General features: G+C 36.2%; 1 protein-coding gene across 1 annotated transcript; it reads left to right on the top strand.

Moving 5' to 3' along the window:
- Positions 1–1496: 1496 nt before the first annotated feature.
- Positions 1497–21607, top strand: LOC113055973 (Na(+)/H(+) exchange regulatory cofactor NHE-RF1-like). Its single transcript, XM_026222381.1, has 6 exons — positions 1497–2122; positions 14095–14265; positions 16798–16951; positions 17810–17853; positions 19957–20073; positions 20152–21607. Exons 1-6 carry the CDS (start codon positions 1667–1669, stop codon positions 20305–20307), a joined length of 1098 nt encoding a protein of 365 aa, XP_026078166.1. The 5' UTR covers positions 1497–1666; the 3' UTR covers positions 20308–21607.
- The last annotated feature ends 27 nt before the right edge of the window (positions 21608–21634 follow it).

The raw sequence follows: 21634 nt of genomic DNA on the forward strand, positions 1-21634 counted from the left end.
CTTGCCTCATTGCACAAACATACATGCTCTTCCTTGCTTGACTAATTTCGAGCCATTATAGCCACAGTAAAGTGTATTCAAGCATGTGAAGCCAAACACAGAGTAAGGTATAATGACTGAATTATTGAGTCTCTTGGTATAAATACAATAATTTTAAAAAAAGCACATAATCACACAATGCTACAGAGTTTTTCTTAGTCTTTTAGTATTTGAACATTTAGTTTGACACTCCAGAGTAAATACCATTTGTGATTAAACAGTAATAAAACTTAGGGTGTGATTCTCATAACTTTGCTCTGGTATGTCGACAGGCAGATGATTTCTGCAAGCAAATCTTTATATTTTTTTATTATTATTGAATGAAAGAAATTAAAATGTTTCCACAGTAACGAGTTTTGATTATAATGAAACAACTTTTAATGTTGGTATAGATATTTCTCATCAAAGCTAGTACATTCAAAAATCAGATCATGATAATTTTGCTTATTTGATATGAAAGACTGTTACTCTGCACATAACAGAGGTGTACTAGAAATGTATATGGCAAAATGTTACCATTTTATTTGACCATGTAATGCAGAAGCATGCCATTGAATTCCAACTATGTCCTGATACGTTCATTAATTCATCACAGAACTATTTTAAATAAACTTTTTTATATATATTAGATATATTGTGGATATTATACAGAAACTGTTTAAGACATTTCAGAAAATATCACAACAACAACACAATTGTTGTTTATAATAATGTGTCCATATTTCATGTACAAACTGTGGAAAAATTCAGGCTTAATAACAATACAATAATGTTACAAGGTTTAACTGGTTTTAAAAGATAAAACTAATTTACAATTATAAAAATACAGTTAAATAGTTTTAAAAAATTCTACTTATCTACTTTTTGCTACTTTTACTGTCCCTTTTTTATTTATTTATTCAATACTTAAAAAAAAAACATATGCCAAGGAAAAGAGCAGGGGTTCAAGGATGGCCAAACAATATATAGCACTTAAAATTCAGAAGAGAGAGAAATAATACTACAAATAAAATATCAAAAAAAAAAAAAATTACATTCAAAATATATAAATAACTGGAAAAATATTTACAGATCATATAACAATAAAAATACCAAACTTTCCTACAAAACATTAAAATTATACAAAATTATAGAGTGAGCATACATTCAAAGTTTTGTTTGCATTTTTTTTACAGGAGGTACACCAGGATTTAATATAGATATAATTAGGTTGAAAAGAAAGAAAACATTTTCATATTGCTTTCCAAAAGTCAAAGATCCAAACAAAACATCAGTGTCATTATTTATGAAGTGTTCTTGTATGAACAAAATGCCAAAATGAATCAAGAACGTTTCTGGTTGAGTCCCATAGCCCCTTTTACCGTGCCAGAGAACTCGCGCCATGACGTCCTTCTGATTGACAGGTGAAAGTTCCAATCAGTGAGAGTAAAAGACGGAGGCGGGTCCGTGAAGCGCTGACTGTCTACACTTCAAAGAAAACTGCGATTTGACTTGCAGTGTTGCAACAACACAGTGAAGACGCGGAGTGGGCGTTTTCACTTCACATAGCTACTTTTCGTTTTTGCCTCCAACTTTAAGTCTAGCCAGACTGCTTATTTTGTGTATTTGTAAGTTTCAAAGTTTCAAAATGACCAGCAACCTCAGGCCAAAGCTTTGCGTCTTAGAAAAAGGGGACAACGGCTACGGTTTTCATCTCCACGGCGAAAAGAACAAGCTAGGTCAGTTCATTCGGCACGTGGAGCCCGACTCTCCGGCCGCCGCTGCAGGTCTGCTGGCCGGGGACAAACTGGTGTTCGTGAACGGGGAGAATGTGGAGGACGAGAAGCATCAACAGGTGGTGTCCCGAATACGAGGCATAACGGGCCAACTAGAGCTCATCGTGATGGATGCAGAGACCGCAGAACTGCTGCAGAAGCACAACTTAAAGTGCCAGAAAGAGTATGTGACTGATGGCATACCGATACCGAGCAGTGTTGGATCGGACCATGAAGACGAAGTGAAGAACGGGACCCCAAGCGAGTCCACCCCTGTCCCGGAAACAAACGGAGACATACGCATGGATAGACTGAGCGTGAGCTCCAAGGTGAGTTTAGCTAAACGAGCAACTTTTATGAGCAAATTTCCATCACTTAAAAGATTATTTTGGATCTTGATGATGCTGATAACAAGATGCGAGAGAAGTTGAGTCTTCTGCACATGCGTCACACTTCAGATATTTTTCATAACATGATATAGTAAATATGTGTACGTTATATGTAGGTTAATGTCAAATAAGGATGTTCGAGATCGTTAAAAATAATACATCGCGTAAAAATCTAGTTTTAATAATACACGTTTTATTCATGTTGGTTGCATACATTTTTGAAAGAATGTTTTTTAGGCCTAAAACTTTCCCACATGTATTCAGATTTATAGTGGTGTAACCATTAAACTAAAATACTTTAACTGGACATTAAATAGGCTTGAGTTAACAGAAATTAATCAGTTTCAGAAATTCATCATTTTGACTCTTTTTCTTTTCTTTTTTAATCTCGGGTTGAAAAAGTTATAGCCTACCCTGCCACCTTTGACTTTTTGATTTTCGACTTTAATCCCCACAAAAGCTATCAAAATGAGTTTTAATTCAATAATTAAAAAACATGTTCAACGTAGTAGATGTGTATTCAAGTCAATCTTTGCACATTTTTGTACAACTTAATCAATTGAGACAAAAATCTTTGAATATTATACTAGTGACCAATATTATATTCCCATCAGAGCATTTTCACATTTTCTCATGGCAAGTTTCATTGCACATAGTTGGATGACCAGGCTGTGGATATGTGCCCAAAACAACACAATGTTTTGTGGAGAACGACACTTGTCATAATTGTTTTGAGCCATAATTGCTTGAGATGAGTACAAAAGCCAGCAGACTAAGCTGACCACCGATAAAGTTTCAATCCCTTGCCTTGAAAGTGACAGTGACATTCAGCCAAAGTATGGTGACCCATACTCAGAATTTGTGCTCTGCATTTAACCCATCCAAAGTGCACACACACACACACTGTGAACACACACCCAGAGCAGTGGGCAGCCATTTATGCTGTGGCGCCCGGGGAGCAGTTTGGGGTTCGATGCCTTGCTCAAGAGCACCTAAGTCATGGTATTGTCAGCCCGAGATTCAAACCCACAACCCTAGGGTTAGGTTAGGAGTCAAACTCTCTAACCACTAGGCCACGACTTCCCCAAAGTCCCTGAGCAGTGGAGGGGGTTATTGTGGAATAGAAGCAAGATTTGAGAGAATTTTGCCCACAGAGTAGGATTGAGATCTTTTCATCCTATGTAACAGATTAGGATGTGCCATCAGACTTGGAGAAGTTACAGAAGATCAAACCTAATATAGCAAGCAACTCTATTACTTGAGTGAATGCTTAAATAATATGGATTATTTTGAGATTATCATAGACGTTTGGGAGTGACAGAGATCCCTAGCAACCACCTAGAACTCCCTAGTGACTGAGTTTTTGCACTGGTAAGCCCCACTTACATTGTCTTTAGAAAATCTAGTTAAAAGTTACCATAGAAGGCAATTAAGTTTTCCAAAGTGCCAGCACAGCAAAAGCAAACGTCAAGTGTGCAGTTTTGATGCTAGTTATTCATTTATTGTACATAAAGACATACAGGCCAGTGTTTGTCAGTCCCTTTTCTGATTATGTGGCACGAGCCTGAGATAACGTTAATCATCATAACCCTGGCGGACCAGAGAAAGCCTCTGCTCAATAACAGTTATTTAGAGTCTCCGGAACAATATGGATTGTAATCACATTTCTCTCCAGCAATTATCAATTGTTTTTAAATCCCTCAGTCAACCATGAATGGCCCTTCTGTTGTGTCGTTTTCCTCTCACCCTCCTGTGTCCCATCCTTCCTCTCTGTGATCATTCAGAAGTAAAATGCTGCTGGAGGGAACATCCTTGGATCAGCTGTCACTTAGACCCAGACTAAGCTTTGTTCTCGATGGCAGCTACTGAGATGAGATTACGCTCAGACAGCTTGCTCGCATTGTGTTTAGCAATAAATGATGGAAAAGCGACAGAAAGGATGTTTATGAAAATTAGATCAATGTCTGAGTCTGATTTCTTCAAATAATTCTTCAGAAATACTGGTTTGTTGGGACCAGGGCTGGGTATCGATTCAGCTGTCCCCATTCGATTCGATTTCGATTCACAAGCTCTCGATTCGATTCTCGATTTCAACTTTTTGAAAATGTATTAATTACATCCATGAACATGATTCGGAAAACGACATCTCCCATGATCACTCCGATGTACTTCATAGAGCCATCAATCTTGTTTGCGATGGATCAGCGTTGTGCAGACCGATTGGCATATGACATCAAAGTATCACAACAGTGTGATTAGAGAGCAAACAACTCTTAAAGCTTTTGAATTGCTCTTGCGGTACTTTGATGTTTTACACCGATCGTTCTGTGCAATGCCGATGCATCTTGAACAAGCCTATTGTTTTGAAAATGCGATTTCTAGCAGCAAAAGTAACATATTGTGCCTTTAACGTAAACAGTGGAGAAAGAAATTGCTTGTGCGTCATTACGTGCATTCGGTTTAAAGGGGACGCTGAGTATTAAGACTTGTAAATAATGTCTCTTACTGAATATGTAATAGAATACCCATGAAAGATTTACGTTATTTAAAAAATACACATCGTTTTATACGTATTTTGGGGGCGCCATTATTTAAATGATGTCAACTGGTTGCACTCGGTGAGCTACTACAACCAAAAGCCACACAATGTGGCATCGTATCAGTATCCTGAGTTGTGTTTCGGGTAAAATTAAAAACACATAGCAACAGTATCTCACAGAGTGCAACCATTTGATGTCATTGAAATAATTGCGCCCTCTATAGTCCAAAATATGTATAAAAAGATTTTTTTAAATAACTAAGTCTTTTATGGGTTTTCTACTACATACTGTATTTCACACAGACATGACAAGTCTTAATACCCGGGGATTCCCTTTAAAGGGGAAGCAGAATATAAATGTCTGCTGCTCCATAAGTGCCCCCCGCTGTGAGAGAGGGACATTCGCATCTCATTCACCCGTCTTGCTGTTTTTGTTTTGTTCAGATTTTTTTAAATGTATTATAGTTTCACAAAGCTAAAGTCAAACCATTCTGTATTTGCTTCAAATTTAGAAATTTTACAGTCTTGTTAACATGTATTTAGGATCTTTGTTTGGATAGTGATTAAAATACAATGGTTGCCTCTAATTTTAAATAGAAAGAGAATTAGCAAAGACTTATTTTGTTTATATTAAGATATTTGTATCATTTGTTTATTTCACTTGGGATTTGTTTAAAAATTTCTAAAAAAAAAAGTTCTAGTTTGTATTATTTGATATTTCATGATATTGTATATCATTTCGTAAAAAAATTTGAGAGGAAAATCGTATTATGAAATCAATATCAAGAAATGTATCACATCTTGTGTTGAGTGAATTGTTACATCCCGATGCTTCCAGCGCCCAGGGAGCAGTTGTGGGTTCAATGTCTTGCTCAAGGGCACCTAAGTCATGGTATTGCCGGCCCAAGATTCAAACCTACAACCCTAGGGTTAGGAGTCAAACTCCCTAACCACTAGGCCACTGCTGTAGAATCCTTTCTGTATCATTTGTATTTTAACCTTGATATTATGCCAGCTAATTTTCCCACTATCGATTTAGGGTTAGGGAATTAAAATTATTATTGACAATTATAATTATAAATGTGTAATTTTCTATTTGTGCTATAAATACAAATGTTTCCTCAAATTGTTCAGTTTATTGACAAGAGGTTTCCTGTTCATATCTAAGTAAACATGTGATTTTTGCCTCGTGGTCCATTAAATAGACAGAAATTCCCACAAACTTTTACTTTTCCCATAATCCTGAAACATTGAACCATATATAGGTGCCAAAAAAAATATTGAGCTGTTAAGCAACAACCTAGCAATTACAGAGAGCAACATCACCCTAGCAGTATGCCACTGTTGCAACACACCAAAAACCTTCTGATTATCAACCGTATAGAAGTACCTTGGAAACAACTTCCAACTCACTGAAGGAATCCTTTTTATGGGCAAAGCACAAATGTACATTTTATTCAGTAAAAATTATTTTTGTATGTTCAAAATTATCTATTCTCTGACAGCAATACATTTCAGCAGACACAATACAACAAGTGTTTTGGCAACCACTAGCTATTCTCTAGACGTTCACCACTACAATTTCAAAAGTAAACTTTCAAGCTGAATGTGTAACTTTTTGAGAGAGGGAGGGATGTTTACACATTTGAACAAACCACTTCCTTGGTTACAAGTTCACTGTTTTCCTGCTGTGGTCTGCTGCATTTTAGATGACATGAGCAGTTACACCAATCGTATCAGTCCTCACCTCACTCCTCTTGGTACATGTCTGTGCATTTTGCTGTTGGTTGGCAGTTTTCAAATCTCTGGAGATTAATTATTGGCTGTTGAGTTTTGCAAGTGCACATCTTGGATCCAAAGCCTCAGGCCTGTAAATATATTTATGGTTGCTTTGCCAGCTCTGCCCATCTTCACATTATTGTCAATCAATAATCAATATTGTATCATACAATAAATTTTTTTTCTTTATTGCTTTTGGTGAACCAGTATTAGAGATCGACCCGGTCAGGGTCAGCTGATGGCCGATATGTGCTGCCGATTTTTAGGGCCGATATCTTGAAGTTTTCCCCTTCATTTGCATGCTAAAATGTCACCCTAATAATAAGTGGATTTCTAAACTTATTATCATTTATTGAGCACTGACTTGAACCATCTCTTAAATCTTAATTTTGTGCACTGCACGGTATTAGAATAAAAAATGTATCCAAAGTTAACTAAACAAATCAATAAACTGACAAAGTATTAAATATATAAAACAGGTAATATATATATATATGTATATATATATATATATATATATATATATATATATATATATATATATATATGTATATGTATGTCAAAGTTTTAGAGCATTTATCAAGCAGAATTTTTCAAGTTTGTTGGAACATAAATGTAAACTTAAATATACATTTCAATAAAAAAATACAGTTCCATAAATAAAAATCAATTAAACAGAAAAAAAAAGATCTATTAAAAAAATAAAAATAAAAGTAGTGCTGCAAAAACACTGGCAACCAGCAACATTTGTGTTTGGTATAAATGACACAGAACATCTAAAGTGCATTCTAATTTCAAACTTACATCGCAGTCTGATCATTATTTAAAACAAAGTATACAGTCAACCGAACATATAAAAGGTTACACTGGTCAGTTTAAATAGACCGTATAGGTCCACTCTGTTGTTATGCCAAGGACTTTTTTGCTCATGTGAAGAGGTTGATCTTTTCCGTCTAGTTTACATTAAAAAAATAAAAAATATTATAGTTTAACATTCAGATACATTGCGAATATGGAAACATTTGGATATGTGCAGAACGATTTTTGATTATTTCATTCAAAATTAGGCAAATTCCATGCCATTCCGTGTTAAACTGTAAATTCCGTTTTTATGACTGGATTCCACGGTTCCCTCCGCGTTTTCTGCATCGCGGAAATCATAGGGCCCTAGTTGTGGTATGCCAGCTCTATCTTGCAATGGACACACGCCACGACATTCTCTTGCCCGCGCCCTCAAATCAAAACACTGCAGACTCCTTGCAGTATGCGATTTCAGACGTATCGCTTGTGTCTCCTTCTGATTTGGCATAATTTTATTTTTAATACTATAGTGTCATTTTAAAACATTGCAATTGCGTTTAAAAAAAAAACAGTGAGCACCACGAAACCATTTAAAGAGGCGGATTCAGCGTTCTCCTTGACGGGAAACAAAGTAAAATTATCTCAAACGTATGGCGAGCTCTCTTAATTTTATCAAATGATCATAATCACATCTATTCATTTTACAGTCCAGCTACTAGCATTATATTCAGCCTAAAACCCCTTTAATTCGGGTAAGAAAGCTTTTTTTCCCAAGTGGGCCGTGGCTTATGCACATTATAATAATACTGCTGCAGATGCATTTCGCAGCATTAAGGTTATTATTTTAATGTTCATTTAAACGATGATCGATCATGGAAATTATCGAATATTGACATCCCTAAATGCAAATTAGTTGGATGTAAACCTGGCTATTGTCTGCATCAAACCATGCTTCTGAACAAATGTCATTCACCGTTCTGGGCAGCTTCAGGACAGCTGTCTTTCCGAGCACGCTGCTGTCTGTGAGCGGGGCAGAATAACGGAGCCCTTAATCACACTGCAGTGTTTGTGAGAGCTGCCAACTTCTCCACACCATTTACAGAGTGAAATTCTCTGACTACCTTTATCTCCCAGGACTGTTGTTGAATCTTCCAAAAGTTTTGGCTTGGGGTCCTTCACATGCGGCAGCAGCACTTTCCACCGCACCAATAACACGGGGCTGCCTGCCGACGTGCCTGACTTTAAATCGGCCCTACTATACAAGGATATTGGCCAATACCGATATATTAAAAAATGACAAATATCAGACCGATATATCGGCCGACCGATATATCAGTCGACCTCTAACCAGTATGCCAGTATACCACATGATATTTTGGAAGGTTTTAAATAAAGTTTGTTTACTTGGAAAACTCAGGATGATTATTGTTTTCAGTCATCAGTTCATGTTTCACCAACCTTACCCCAGTCTTTCAAGAGTTGAGCAAACCAAGGACAAGATTATGAGTTACTAAAGTGAGCTATAAATTCATTAACCTTTGTATTATTGAACTGTAGTATCTTCATAGGGCTAGTGGAGGATTTACTGAGGCCTGTCGTGAGCTGGAGATGGGTTATTCCATCATTCCAGACATTCCAAACCTGTATGACTTTTTTAAAGTCACGTGATTTAAAGTGCTACTGACATTGTGCTGTCAACTGTATGGGAAAAAAATACCTTTTTTGTGTGTTCCACAGATGAAAGAAAGGTAATAGGTTTGGAAGGATGTGAGGATGAATACGTTATTTTTTTTGAGTAAATGTCATTAATCTGAAAGCTTATCTATATCATAGTGTTCCTCGTTCAAACCTATCATATTTATTTAGGCGATCTAGAAAAGAATGCACAAGTTGATGGAAACTTCAGTCCCCATTCTTTGTAAATGGCTGAAAAACACTAAGCAGTGCGATATATTTGAAGAATTTCTCCTTTTGTGGACTTGCTTAAAATCAACAAGAACATTTTTATGTTTTTACTCTCAAAGTATGTGAGAAGACAAGAAGAAAGTCTTTTAAGTCTAAAAGCTATCGCTACATTTGAATTTTTCTCTGTGATCAGTGATTGACCTCTTTGACAATAACCACTTTGAAGACCACAGGAGCTACAGGGTGTTGTTATGTCACAGACTATCAGGAGGATTGGCAGTGAATGAAGGTCTTTGTCAGACACTGTATTTGTAAAATGACTCTTCCCCACATTTACTGTGGACAGGGGGAAATTATTTCCTCTGCTGACTTCAGCTTCCTATACTGAAATAACCTAAGGGCCAAAGGAGGCCCCGAGGGAGACCGTCTAGTCAGCAAAAAGAACTCTACACGAAAATAAACTTTCTGAGTTTCATGCATAACAGCAAAAGATCACAGGCTTTTGTCACGTACTACATTAAGGCATGTCATAGTTTAATGCTTGTTTATTGTTAAAAACGTATTTCCTCTCATCCCATTTCCGTTGTTGTTGAGGTTGTTCTTCCCTGCTCGCAAAACTGGTCACAAAGAAAAGATCCTCTCAAATCCTCTGAGTAATCAGAACCGGATCTATAATAAGCCCAAATCAAATGTAGAAGTATCGCTCTCTCTCACTTGTTTTTTGTTTTTTTTCTAATCTAAAAATGTGTTTGATAAACAGTAGTTTTTACATTTGTGGAACAAACCATTCTGTACTAAATAAGAATACATATGAAGGCAAAATTAAGAGCTTTTGCATTGTGCATTGTTAATATATACATTACAGGTACTAATAGTTGTACATGTAGAATAGTTTTTTCAGAGTATTAAGATTATTTTTTCATTAATATAATGAGAATTATTGTTGTCGTAAAAATTATATCAGAAGGCCAAAGAAAATTGTAGTTCTAAAAATAGGCTTCATTCTTTATGCAAATACCATTTTTTTTTTTTTTTTTTTTTTTACTTTTCATGGGATTCAGGAGTGAAATAATAAAGTTTGTGACTGTCACCTCATGATGACTTAGATCATATGTTGAATATTTTTCTTTTGAGTGTCCTCTCTTCATGTGGATTGATAAGATTTCTTTCATAAAATCATACGGCAGTGTTCCAGGAATCTTATCAAATCTGATGATGTCATCTTTGCATTGTGAATGTGTGGGCCCCTCAAAACCCTTCTCAGAGATAGCAGTCCACACCCGAGTCCTCCCCTTACTCACACCCGACACGACCAAACAGATATCATCAGCTCACCTCACCTTCTGCATACATATCTTTTGCTTCTCATACAGTGGCAATGCAGCAAGTATGATATCCATATCATAGTGTATCATTCATCTGTTCAGTTAATAATTTCCAACCCAAATTTGACAACAAAAAGTGTGGCGTTTGGTGAAAGAGTTTGCAGGAGTTACATGTAATTGTAATGAAGACACAATAAAAACATACAGTGACAAGTAAATGGCTTTATCAGACAGCTTTGTATATCTTTTCACAGCGGGGGTGTATCTTTTAGTACATGCTGAGTGATCTTCTATCTGCTTGTGCGCATAGTATCTCACGCATTTAAAAACACTGTGACAGTCACGCGTGTTTGACGATAAACCCAGCCAGAGAGCAGATAACATTGTATAATATCCCTCACTGTATGTCCAGTCCTCTCAGGACATTGTGAACCTTCTGTCAAACATTGTTGAGCTTGGCTACAGTACTTGGCATGGTGAAATAAGACCTCATTTTAGTCTCTTGCCAGTTTGGTCAGTGCTTAAAGCCAAGAACGTGTCTGCTAAATCATCCAGCACGTTTGTGCTAGAACAATACCTTAAATAGTCAGGGCAGAGTAAAAGGTGTTTCTATAGTTTAAAGTGAGCAGCGTGTCAAAACAACAAAGCAGTACACACCACAAGCACTCAGGGTTGTTTATGGCAGTGATCTTATATAGCCTACTGTAAGTATTTTCATCTAGAGCCGAATGTGCTTCATTCAAGCACTTTCTGTTCTGTTACTTCTCTAAGAAGGAACTAAAGCATCTAAAGATGTAAAGCACTATAAGAGCTACAGATGCTGTGGTTATTTGAACAACAGCAGCAGAAACACAGTGAGCAGAAAAACAGATTAATTCAATTATTTTTATTTGTCATACATGTTTGACTCTTGGTTTGTAACAAGACATTTAGCATTGTAATGAGCATTTAATAATAAACAGTGTTATCACTGGGAGAATTATTGGTAGATGGCAAGGAAATGCAAAAGATTGAGACGCTTCTATTTTTGCTCCCACATACATTTTTTTAAAATAATTTTCAAATGTTGCAATCCATTCAATTCTAAGAAATTCTTTGGAAGCAGTAATGACACTGTGCAGTTTTTTCTTTTTTTCTTTTTTGAATTTCATCTAAGCATCTTCTTGATCGAGCACCTGTTTAAGTGAATGTGATTCATTCTACTTTAACTAGTTGGCAAGGAAAGACAGCTTTGATATTACAGTTTTGAGGCATGCTTATGGTGAAAGCATTTTAATTAGTATGTACATGTTTTAGTTTTTAGTAAACACTTAAGCAAAATAAAAAAAGGTCCACACTTAAAGAGGAAAACCCTGAACTCCCATACTGTATTTTTTTTCTGCCACGTGGCCTTCTGCCATACATATTTTTACATTTAGATACCATATTGCTCTATAGTGAGCAGTAAGTGTTTAAGCTTTTATTCAAAGTGACTTATACTTATTACAGGGACAATCTTTCTGGAGCAGTCTTTGATCAAGGGTACACTTAGTAGTAGCTCATGGCTCTGATTACCAGGACTGTGCCACACACTGTCCACAAACCATCCACAAACAGAACTCTTCAGTCGCAGTCTAGTGTTCAGCAGGAGGGCTTAAACTCTTAGCGTAACATATGGACTCTGCTGGCTAAGCCTGTGCTAATCAGAGCTTAGATGGGTCTTGCCTTTGCATAGTCACTTGTCAGAAGAGTTCTTTCTTTCATTAATGGCTACAGTCAGGCACATTTTTCTTTGGGGGACAGTAATGAAGATATCTTTGATATTGTAAGCTGTGTTCTGTTACCTGTGATTAGCCCCCAGCTAGTGTTTTCTGTAGAGCAGGTAATGTCACATTTAGTGACTCTAGTCCTTACCCCTTCACTCCTCACCGCTATCCGGTTTCCCAGAAGAGCAGGGCTCCAGGAAGTATGTAGCCTGTACACTGCAGCTTTGCTGTCTTTGCTGTCTTTGGTATTGGCAGGGTTAGGCTATCATGAGCACCTTGGACACACTTTACCTGTGCGCTGAAGTTTGCTGTTGGTCTGTATCAGTGACTGGGGTACTAATGATTTTAAGTTAGCTTTTTTAAGCATAAAACTGGTCAGTGTAAAAATAATCATAACTAATCATGATTAATCTCATAAATGGTGTATCATGTTTACTATTTTATTATTAATTTTAAATAAATAATAATAAGAATTATTATTATTATTATTATTATTATTATTATTATTTAGCATTATTGATGGGACTGTGGAAATGCTTTATACAAAACATTGGCTTAAACTATAATATAATGTGTAATTATTATATATATATATATATATATATATATATATATATATATATATATATATATATATATATATATATATATATATATATATATATATATATAATTGGTATATATAATTGTATATAATTAATAATAACAACAGTAACAACATTTTATATTATAATAATATTTGTATTATTGTTATCATTGTTTTTGTTTGTTTTAGTGAATCATGTTTATTGGTTTTATTTAATTATTTATAATTATATTAATTATAAACAAATGTTGAATATATTGTTATTATTATTATTATTATACTTGAACTTTATTGATGTGGCTGTGAGGATGCACAAGACGAAACATTGGCCTAAATCAGCTGTATGTTGTTATTAATAATAATAATAATAATAAGCAGTAGTAATTATTATTATTGTTATTATTAATAAGAATAATCATATTATTGGTGTTTGTTTTACCATAGCATGTTTTGTTTTTCTTGATAAAGGTTTTTTTTTTTATTAATGGGACATGAGAAAAACACTGGACTCTATAAACAAAACTATATTATATAATAGTTTTAATATAATTTTATAATAAACTTGAACAAATGTCCTTCCATGTTAGTTTTCATCCTTTGCTAGTTCCTGTAGGTTTAGTTTGACTCCTCCATAAATCAATATGTGCATGTGTACAGCAGGTAGATGTTTGGTTTGTTATCTGTTTGTTTAATTTCAGCCATATATTATAGACTGCTTTGCTAAAGAAGGAAGTAGACAGATGACTGGTCAGTATAGTTACTTCTACTTTTCTGTCCTTCATCTCGGGATGTTGATGTACTGAGTCCTCTTTAAAATGGTATGCAAGTTATTTCTCTCGTTTAATCGATTTTCTTTTTTAGATTTTATTTAGAAAGTGTTGCTCAGAATATTGTGGAAGCTTAAATGTTTCAGGAAGCAGGTGACTTGTTTATGTATCGATGGGGATGGGTGGCTTTACTTTGGTAGTTCTTTCTTTTGTACATCCAAAGTACATTTAATAATTCTTTCTGAATGTATTTCTGGTGTGTGGTGAAGGTTTGATTTGAACATTTTGCAGTGAAGGGAATTAGTAGTTTACATTTGAAAGATACATCTTATTATGATTGACAACAAACTGATATTTGATTATTTGAAATGTTCTCCTAATTTATACGTTTTGCTTTGTGTTTAAGATGTATCAGTATATCCGCTTTTATTATAAATTCCTTCCTTGTTTATTGTCTTTTTTTAGGAATCAAAGAACGAGCTGCGTCCACGTCTCTGTCACATGAAGAAGGGTGCCACTGGATATGGCTTTAACCTGCACACAGAGAAGTCTAAACCCGGCCAGTACATCAGGGCGGTGGATGAGGACTCCCCAGCAGAGAAATCTGGACTTCTGCCCCAAGATAAAATAGTGCAGGTATAATACACCAGTTAAACAACTCGGTGTGTGTGTGTGCTTCAGGAATGTATGGTCATAAGCTTTTGTTTTGATGTTCAGAGTGTGTATATATCACTATAATGCAATGCCTCTTCTTAAAAGTCAAAAAATTTAAATTCTCCCACCTCACAAAGTATTTCATTAGCCTAACCATAGGCTGTTTATGGCTGACATCATAAAAAAAAAAAAAAAGGTTTAATTTTATACAAACACTTTATACTTGCACAGAGAGCATTACCTGTAAATGCGTGAGTGGTTTGGAGTGTGTTTCCAGAGCATTAATCTCATTATCTGTCAGTGAAGGATTGGCCAGTGTAACACTGTGTCTTTGGGAGTGCTGGGATTACTGAAGTCCTGAGGAGAGCTCAGAGCCACATATCTTTATCAAACCACTGATATAAGACCAGGCTCAATCCACTTAATACAGCTAAGTGATAGAGGTCCCAAAGACCCCAAAGAAAGTTCAGGCTGATGGGGAGAAAAAGACCCGGTTTATGTTATTTATATGTATAAAACAAATCTATGTATTTATCAGTGTCCTATTTTAAATGCGTGTTACTACCTGGTGTAAATTAGGTAAGCGATATGAAGAAAATAAGTTTAGACAAATAAATCTAAATAAAATGACAATTTCCTGTACACAGTTTGGTTATTTACTAGTGTGAAATCTGTTTTTTACTTGAACTAATTTCCTGAAAAATTCAGGTAATGGCAACGGTGTTTTGTGTACAAACAGATAACAGATTAGCAGCTAGTTACTGATGATGTCATTAAAAGTGTATGTGAGATACATCACTCTTTTCCAATCAAGTGTTGTGTTATGTTGATGAAGATATCATTATGTCAGTCATCATCAGTTTGAGTGAATATAGGGGAATCACTCTTGGATATAAATAAGGCAGTCACTCCCAAAGCCTGTGAAGAGTGTGTGTTACATGACTTCAGTAAAAGTAAAGTATGTGCATGTTCTGAGGGTCATGGTGAAATGGTTTTGGCTGATTTGTAGCTCGGTCTGTGGTGATGTGTTTTTCACAGTTTTAATGTGACACATTTAAAAAAATCATGCCCTTTCACTGCGTGAAGACTAATTGTGTGACTGGTTGACGTAGTCGTTCGCTCCTGGCCTGACTGAGAAGATTTGTCATTTTAAAGCCTCGTCTCATTTCCGTTACGATGCCACCAAACGCTGACTTCACGCAGCGGCCGTGTTTTCACACTCGCAGTATCCCTGTTCTTAGTTTCACTCCCATTTCCCACGTCTCAAGAAGAGATCCGAGACGAACATGGCAATAAAAACAAGCTATGCCTGTGTGTCTCATGCTCACTCAGATGAATTCCCCTTTTTGCTTCCCTGTTCTGTGAGTGTGGCCTCTTAATATGTGTGTGTGTCTCTAATAGGGCTGTGTTTAAAGGACACATAAGGGGGCTGTGTTGTTTCTCTGCTGTTTTTTAATTGCCTGCAGAATGGGAGAGTGGGGTCTGCATTCCTAAAAGCCCACTCCTGCCCTGAATCTCCCACGTAGGTTCCTTAGCCTCTGGCATTATGGGATCTTTTCCCAGGTGTCTCCTCTCTGGGAACAAGTCATGGTCATGGCCATAGGATTAGACTTTTTATTAACCCATAAGTGATTCAAATGAACAGAGCATCAGAGAAAGGAGTGGTGCTTTGTCTGACTGGTATATATTATAGTATGTATAGACAAAAACTCACTTGTTACACATTTGCATTGCCTAAATTTGAGTCTAGCTGCATTGGTGTGAATAGTGCAAATTAAGTAATAGTTAAGTAAAGAAACAATTGGAATATAAATATTTATTTAAATATAATGACTTTAAATTAAATTTAATTATATTTTTATATTTAAGTTACATTGTATTAAAGTTGTTATATAAAAAAAAACATGACTTTAAAATGAAAAATTAAGTGACTACAAATTGAATAAAGGAGAGTAACACAAAATACATTTTTATTTTAGTTCTTAATTTGTAATTTAATTTTATGTCATTTATTTATATTTATATTTCAATTATATTACATTAAAATTAAATTACCTTAAAGCAAGAAAATTACATTTAAGAAAAAAGTAATTACTAATCAACAAATATTTTTTTATATATATTAAATAATTATTTTTTATTTGTAATGATTTTTAATGTAATTATGTTTTTACATTTAAATTAAATGACATTGATGCTACATTACAATAAATGTATTAATTAAATTGACTAGAAAATATATATTACACATTATTTTTCACAGATGTTCGTACTTTTGTAAAAAATAAAACTTTGAAATGTCCCCTGAAGATCACTACTGAACCACAGACGCTGACTCTCATGCACATGCTCTGAATGATCCAGAGAAACAATTGTTCATTTAGATATCCAGATATATCAGAATGAATGGAGGCTTCCTGCATTCCTGCAGTGTTCCCACAACTCTTCCTAATCATATTTTAAGTCTCTATCTTTGCTTGAAAATCTATGAATTCATGTCTGTTGTTTCTGCAGGTGAATGGCATTGCTGTGCACACAATGCAGCATTCAGAAGTGGTGGCGGCCATCAAGACAGGAGGAGATGAGACCAGACTGCTGGTGGTGGATCCTGAGACAGACGCCTTCTTCAGCAGCTGTGGTGTCCTTCCGACTGAGAAACATCTGACAGGTGCCAGCGTTACAAATTAACCAGCTATTGCGTGGTTTTTCATGTGCAAAGTGCTTTTCTGTCCATCTCACCCTCGACCTTAAGTGTGTTTCTGCTGATCAAGAACAACTTTGCTCACTTTGAACAACATTTCAGATGATGTTACGCACACACGCTCACATAGTAACAGACTGCTGGTTAAACATCAACTCGAGGCCTGCGGTGGCACTGTCTGTACACCAGAAAATCAGCCAAAGTCAACAGCGCACTGCCAGCAGGTTGTCATGGGGATCAGGGCCATGGCAGAAGTATGAGAAATAGGGGAAGTCAGTCACCCCCAGCCTAAATGTGCCAGACAGGCAAACGACTCCTGTTTGTGTTCCACTCCACTATGACACAAAGTATGATATATAACATATAGGTCACTTCATTGGAGCCTTTTTGAGGGTAACAGGTGAAATAAGAGCATGTTAATCAAGGTTTATAGGAAACTGATTGGCAAAACTATGATGAGCTTGCCCCTGGGCTGTTGGACGTCCTCCATGTTTCACTGAAAGAATGTTGACAGCTGCACCCACACACATCTTTAATTCATTATTTAAACCACAACAGCCATGGTTTCCAATTCTCATTCAATTCTGTAAAGGCTTTTCACCCATTTCCTGTTTTTTTCTTATTTTTTTCTTGGAAGGAAACTCACTGTTCCGCCATTGTACTGTGACTCTTCTGTGACAATGGCATTTTAGTTAAAAATAGTGATGGCCAGTAATCATGAATCTGCTTAACCCCCCGATGCGGAATTGAACTGAGACCAATACGTCTGATCGTAAGTCTTTCAAATGCACCAAAAGAAATCTAATGGTCCCTCTTTGTTCTCAGGTCCTCTTCCAGAGCCCGTTTCCAGCCATGATGCAGAAGATCAGGTGAGTAATGTCTGTGTTGCTCATTGCACTTTTTGATCAATGTTTCTGTCAGCGGGCAACCAGGTGAAACACAGGACCCATGGACCCATCTAAAGTATCCAGATAGAACTGTGTTACTCATTCTCTAGAAATGTGTTACTCATTTCCGATGGGAAAGTGCTAAATTGCTCAAAAGTTGCCCTTTGTATCGTCAGCCTAAAAGTATTCAGACTTAAGTGGACCACGTATCTTCAAATGTTATCAAGCAAATATGTGTGTGACCTATTACACATCTTGAAAAGTGTGTATGTGATGTGTTCGTTTGGTAGCACACGCTAAATTCACATGATCACATTTGATTGGCTGATAAAGTGTAGTAGTGTCCGAGCGTCACTGATGGGATTAGACAGGCAGCATTAGGACCAGGGTAAATCTGTGGAGTCTGAGCACCAGATTTCAGGCCACTTTTAATGCAGTGTCCTGGTTCCTCTCCAGCAGTCTCGTCTCTTGTCAGTTTTCCCACTGCTAGATTAGACTGATTGAGAGAACGATGACCTGGAGCAGATAATCGCCGCTTCCTCTGACTCAGTGGAAGCTCCGTATGTCCAGTTATCTGATAGTAGATAAAACATCTCAAGCGTGTGCGAGAGTTTGTGCTCTGTTTCTTCTGATCTGTAGCTTTATCAAACTCTAAACCTGGTACGGCTGGCGTTTCTCAGATACTTTTTCCCCCTCAGATGTTTGTCTGGCTCTGATAAAGGATCCCTGGCTCTCGCTCAGCTGGAGACATCACAGAGAGTACTGGAAAACCAATATTACTTATGAGATTTTGTGGATCATGAGGTTTACATCAGTTGTTCTAGAATGGGGCTCCCATAAATCAATTCTACTTTTTAAAATATTTTTGGGATTTAGAGTTTCTGAAACATACTTGAGCTATAATAATTAATTATTTAATGCAACAGCCAACTTTTTATTCTCCAAAGAATGCTGAAAAAAGTATCAGTTTTCACAACCATGTTAAGCAGCATTGATAATCAGCATATTAAAATGATTTCTTAAGGATCAAACTTTTGAACGGTAGTGTCATGATACTCATTCCTGCTGTATGTGACATTCTTACCATAACATTTTGGATACATACTGTACAAGTAAACCAATTTGACAAAGCACACATTACCATTTGTCTGCTTACATGACATGCTTCCTGTATTCAACCCAAGAAGGTGTGAAGACCACAAGTGAATGTAGAACGCATGATTACCCGATGGGACACACTTCGTATAAATCTCGTATAAATGCAAGTGAAGTTATTAAAGAGCTTCAGTTTTGGATTTCCAGTACTTTGCACTTTCAAATAAACTTAAATGTCTGTTCAGTAGTTCCTGTGTAAGAGACAATACAGTTTAATAATGGTGCTTGTAAAATAAAAAATCCCTTCTAAACGTTATAAAAAACATGCATAGTCACCTCCACACCAATAAAATGTGCATTACTTAACATCTTACTATAAAATGATACGTAACATCTAATTAATGTAGCTTACACTGTTTTCCTCACGAGTTCATGCACATGATGTGTAATTGGAAACACTTAGCCTCAAAAACTGCACCAAGGCACTCTTAGTTAGTGTGGTTTTAGCTTTGGCATTTATCCTTCTTGGGACAGTCTTGTGTTTGTCCTTTCTGTCACATGCGCTTGACCAAGACCTACCTCAAGTGTGGCTGTTGGGACAGGCCCCATATTCAGACTGTGAACTGAAACCTCAGGGTCCATCTAGGGGTTTGTTTTTGGTACTTCACTTAAAGGGAAAGTCCACCCAATTTTTTCAACATTTATTCACCCCCATGTCCTTCCAAACTAACTTTCTTCTGTAGAAGACCAGATACTTTAAAGAATGTTGGTAGCATTGTATGGACAAAAAAATACAGTGGATATCAGCAGAGACAGAAAGTGTTTGGTCATCAACATTCTTCAAAATAGATCCTTTTGTGTTCAACAGAAGAAAGAAATGCAGACAGGTTTGGACTGACATGAGTGTGAGCAAATAATGACCGAATTTCCATTTTTTGTTGCGGATTACGCTTTTAACTGTTTGAAATTGTTTGCAATACTTTGTTGAAGGTGAATGGAAAAGCAACTCCGGAGGAAAAGCCTAAAGTAGCTATGAGCCTGTCGACCTCCAGCACCTCCTCCAACACCTCCACCTCTGCAGCTCCAGCCAGCACCTCAGCACCAGAGGTTTGTGTCCGTGCACACAGTCTTGAGTACGTGGAATATTAACATTCAATTTAAATTGTCATGATGAAATGTGTGCAGGACAAACCAAAAGAGAAGGCTTCGAGTGATGACGCAGGACTATCTCTGGAGATATCGCTGCAGCAGGCCAAGGAACGCGCTCGCCAGAAACGCTCTAACAAGAAAGCCCCTCAGATGGATTGGAGTAAAAGAAACGAGCTCTTCAGCAACCTCTGAGCCTCCTCTGTGCCTCCCATCTTCCTCTCACCCATTTTCTTTACTTCCTCTACAATTGTCCGTCCCATCATGCCTCTGCACTCTTTCAGTATACTTGTACACATTTTGAAACCCTCTCACATGTGTATTTTTAAACCAGTGTTATTTTGCATCTGATTTCTAAATCTGTTGATTTTTTTTTTTTTTTGTTTGATCAATTTTTACTTGATTTAACCCAGTATCGATCTTCTGATATATCGATATCTAATATAAGATGAAATATATGATTTAACATTACTGTATAATGCAAGTCTAGAATATAATTTTTTTAAAAGAAGAAAGCTAAAATGATATCTGAAACATATCTGTATATTCTCTTGCTTTGCTTACAGTAATATTGATGCAGTATTGATGGCTCTGTGAAAACGCCGTATAGTGTCTGATGAGTTGCTTCAGGACTAGTCTTAACCATGGAGTTTTGAAATAACTTTTAGAGCAGCAACAATCCATTGATTTTTCATGTGTGTGTGTGTGTGGTTATGATCAGTTCATAACATTAAGGGTAGAAACTGCAGCCTTTTAATTTTGTAAATGTGAGCCGTTCATGGTTTGGGACCCATTAACCACTGAAATGACGCTGTTGGCTGATAAACCTTCTAATTAAAGGTTTTATTTCAAGTGCTTGTTTAGTGGATGTACTGTGCTTTTTATACAGCACATGGTAATAGTGGGAGTGAGTACTGAATGTTTAAGCGTATGTTTACTTGTAAATCTTGCACAGTATTTTATTTCCATGGCAAATGCTCGCTTCACTCCATGTCTTTAGTAGGTGAATTTTTAAAGTACTGAAATGTACCTGCTTTAAATAACTTAAAGGACCATGTCTTTTTGTTCTACACCAAAAACAATGAACATTTAAAAAAAATGGCCAGTCTGTTATGACTATATTTATACACGTTGCACAATATATACCGATGCCAGAAAAGCATTGTTATACACTGATGTGTAAAACGGTACTATTTCTTGACAGCATTTTAATAAGAGTTGTATTCCCTGAAATTTTGTCTGTTTAAAGCAAGTCTTAAAGTGACAGCAGCCTACTAAACCTGCCTGCTCTCTGATGTTAATCAAACAACAGAAAATGAGAAAATCACTCTCAACTGAATAACTTTAGTAGCTTGCACATTTCATTCATACAGAGAAGACTATTCAGTGTTTCATTTTAACGTTTGGTTATCTAATTTCTGTACTATTTCTTACGTGATTGCTACTGTTTGAATAGTCTGTACCTGAAACAAAAATTAAAGCACTGTTTATTTAATTTGTATCTTATATTGCATTTTTCCTG

This window comes from Carassius auratus, chromosome 37 (genome assembly GCF_003368295.1).
Source record: "Carassius auratus strain Wakin chromosome 37, ASM336829v1, whole genome shotgun sequence".
Lineage (NCBI taxonomy): Eukaryota > Metazoa > Chordata > Actinopteri > Cypriniformes > Cyprinidae > Carassius > Carassius auratus.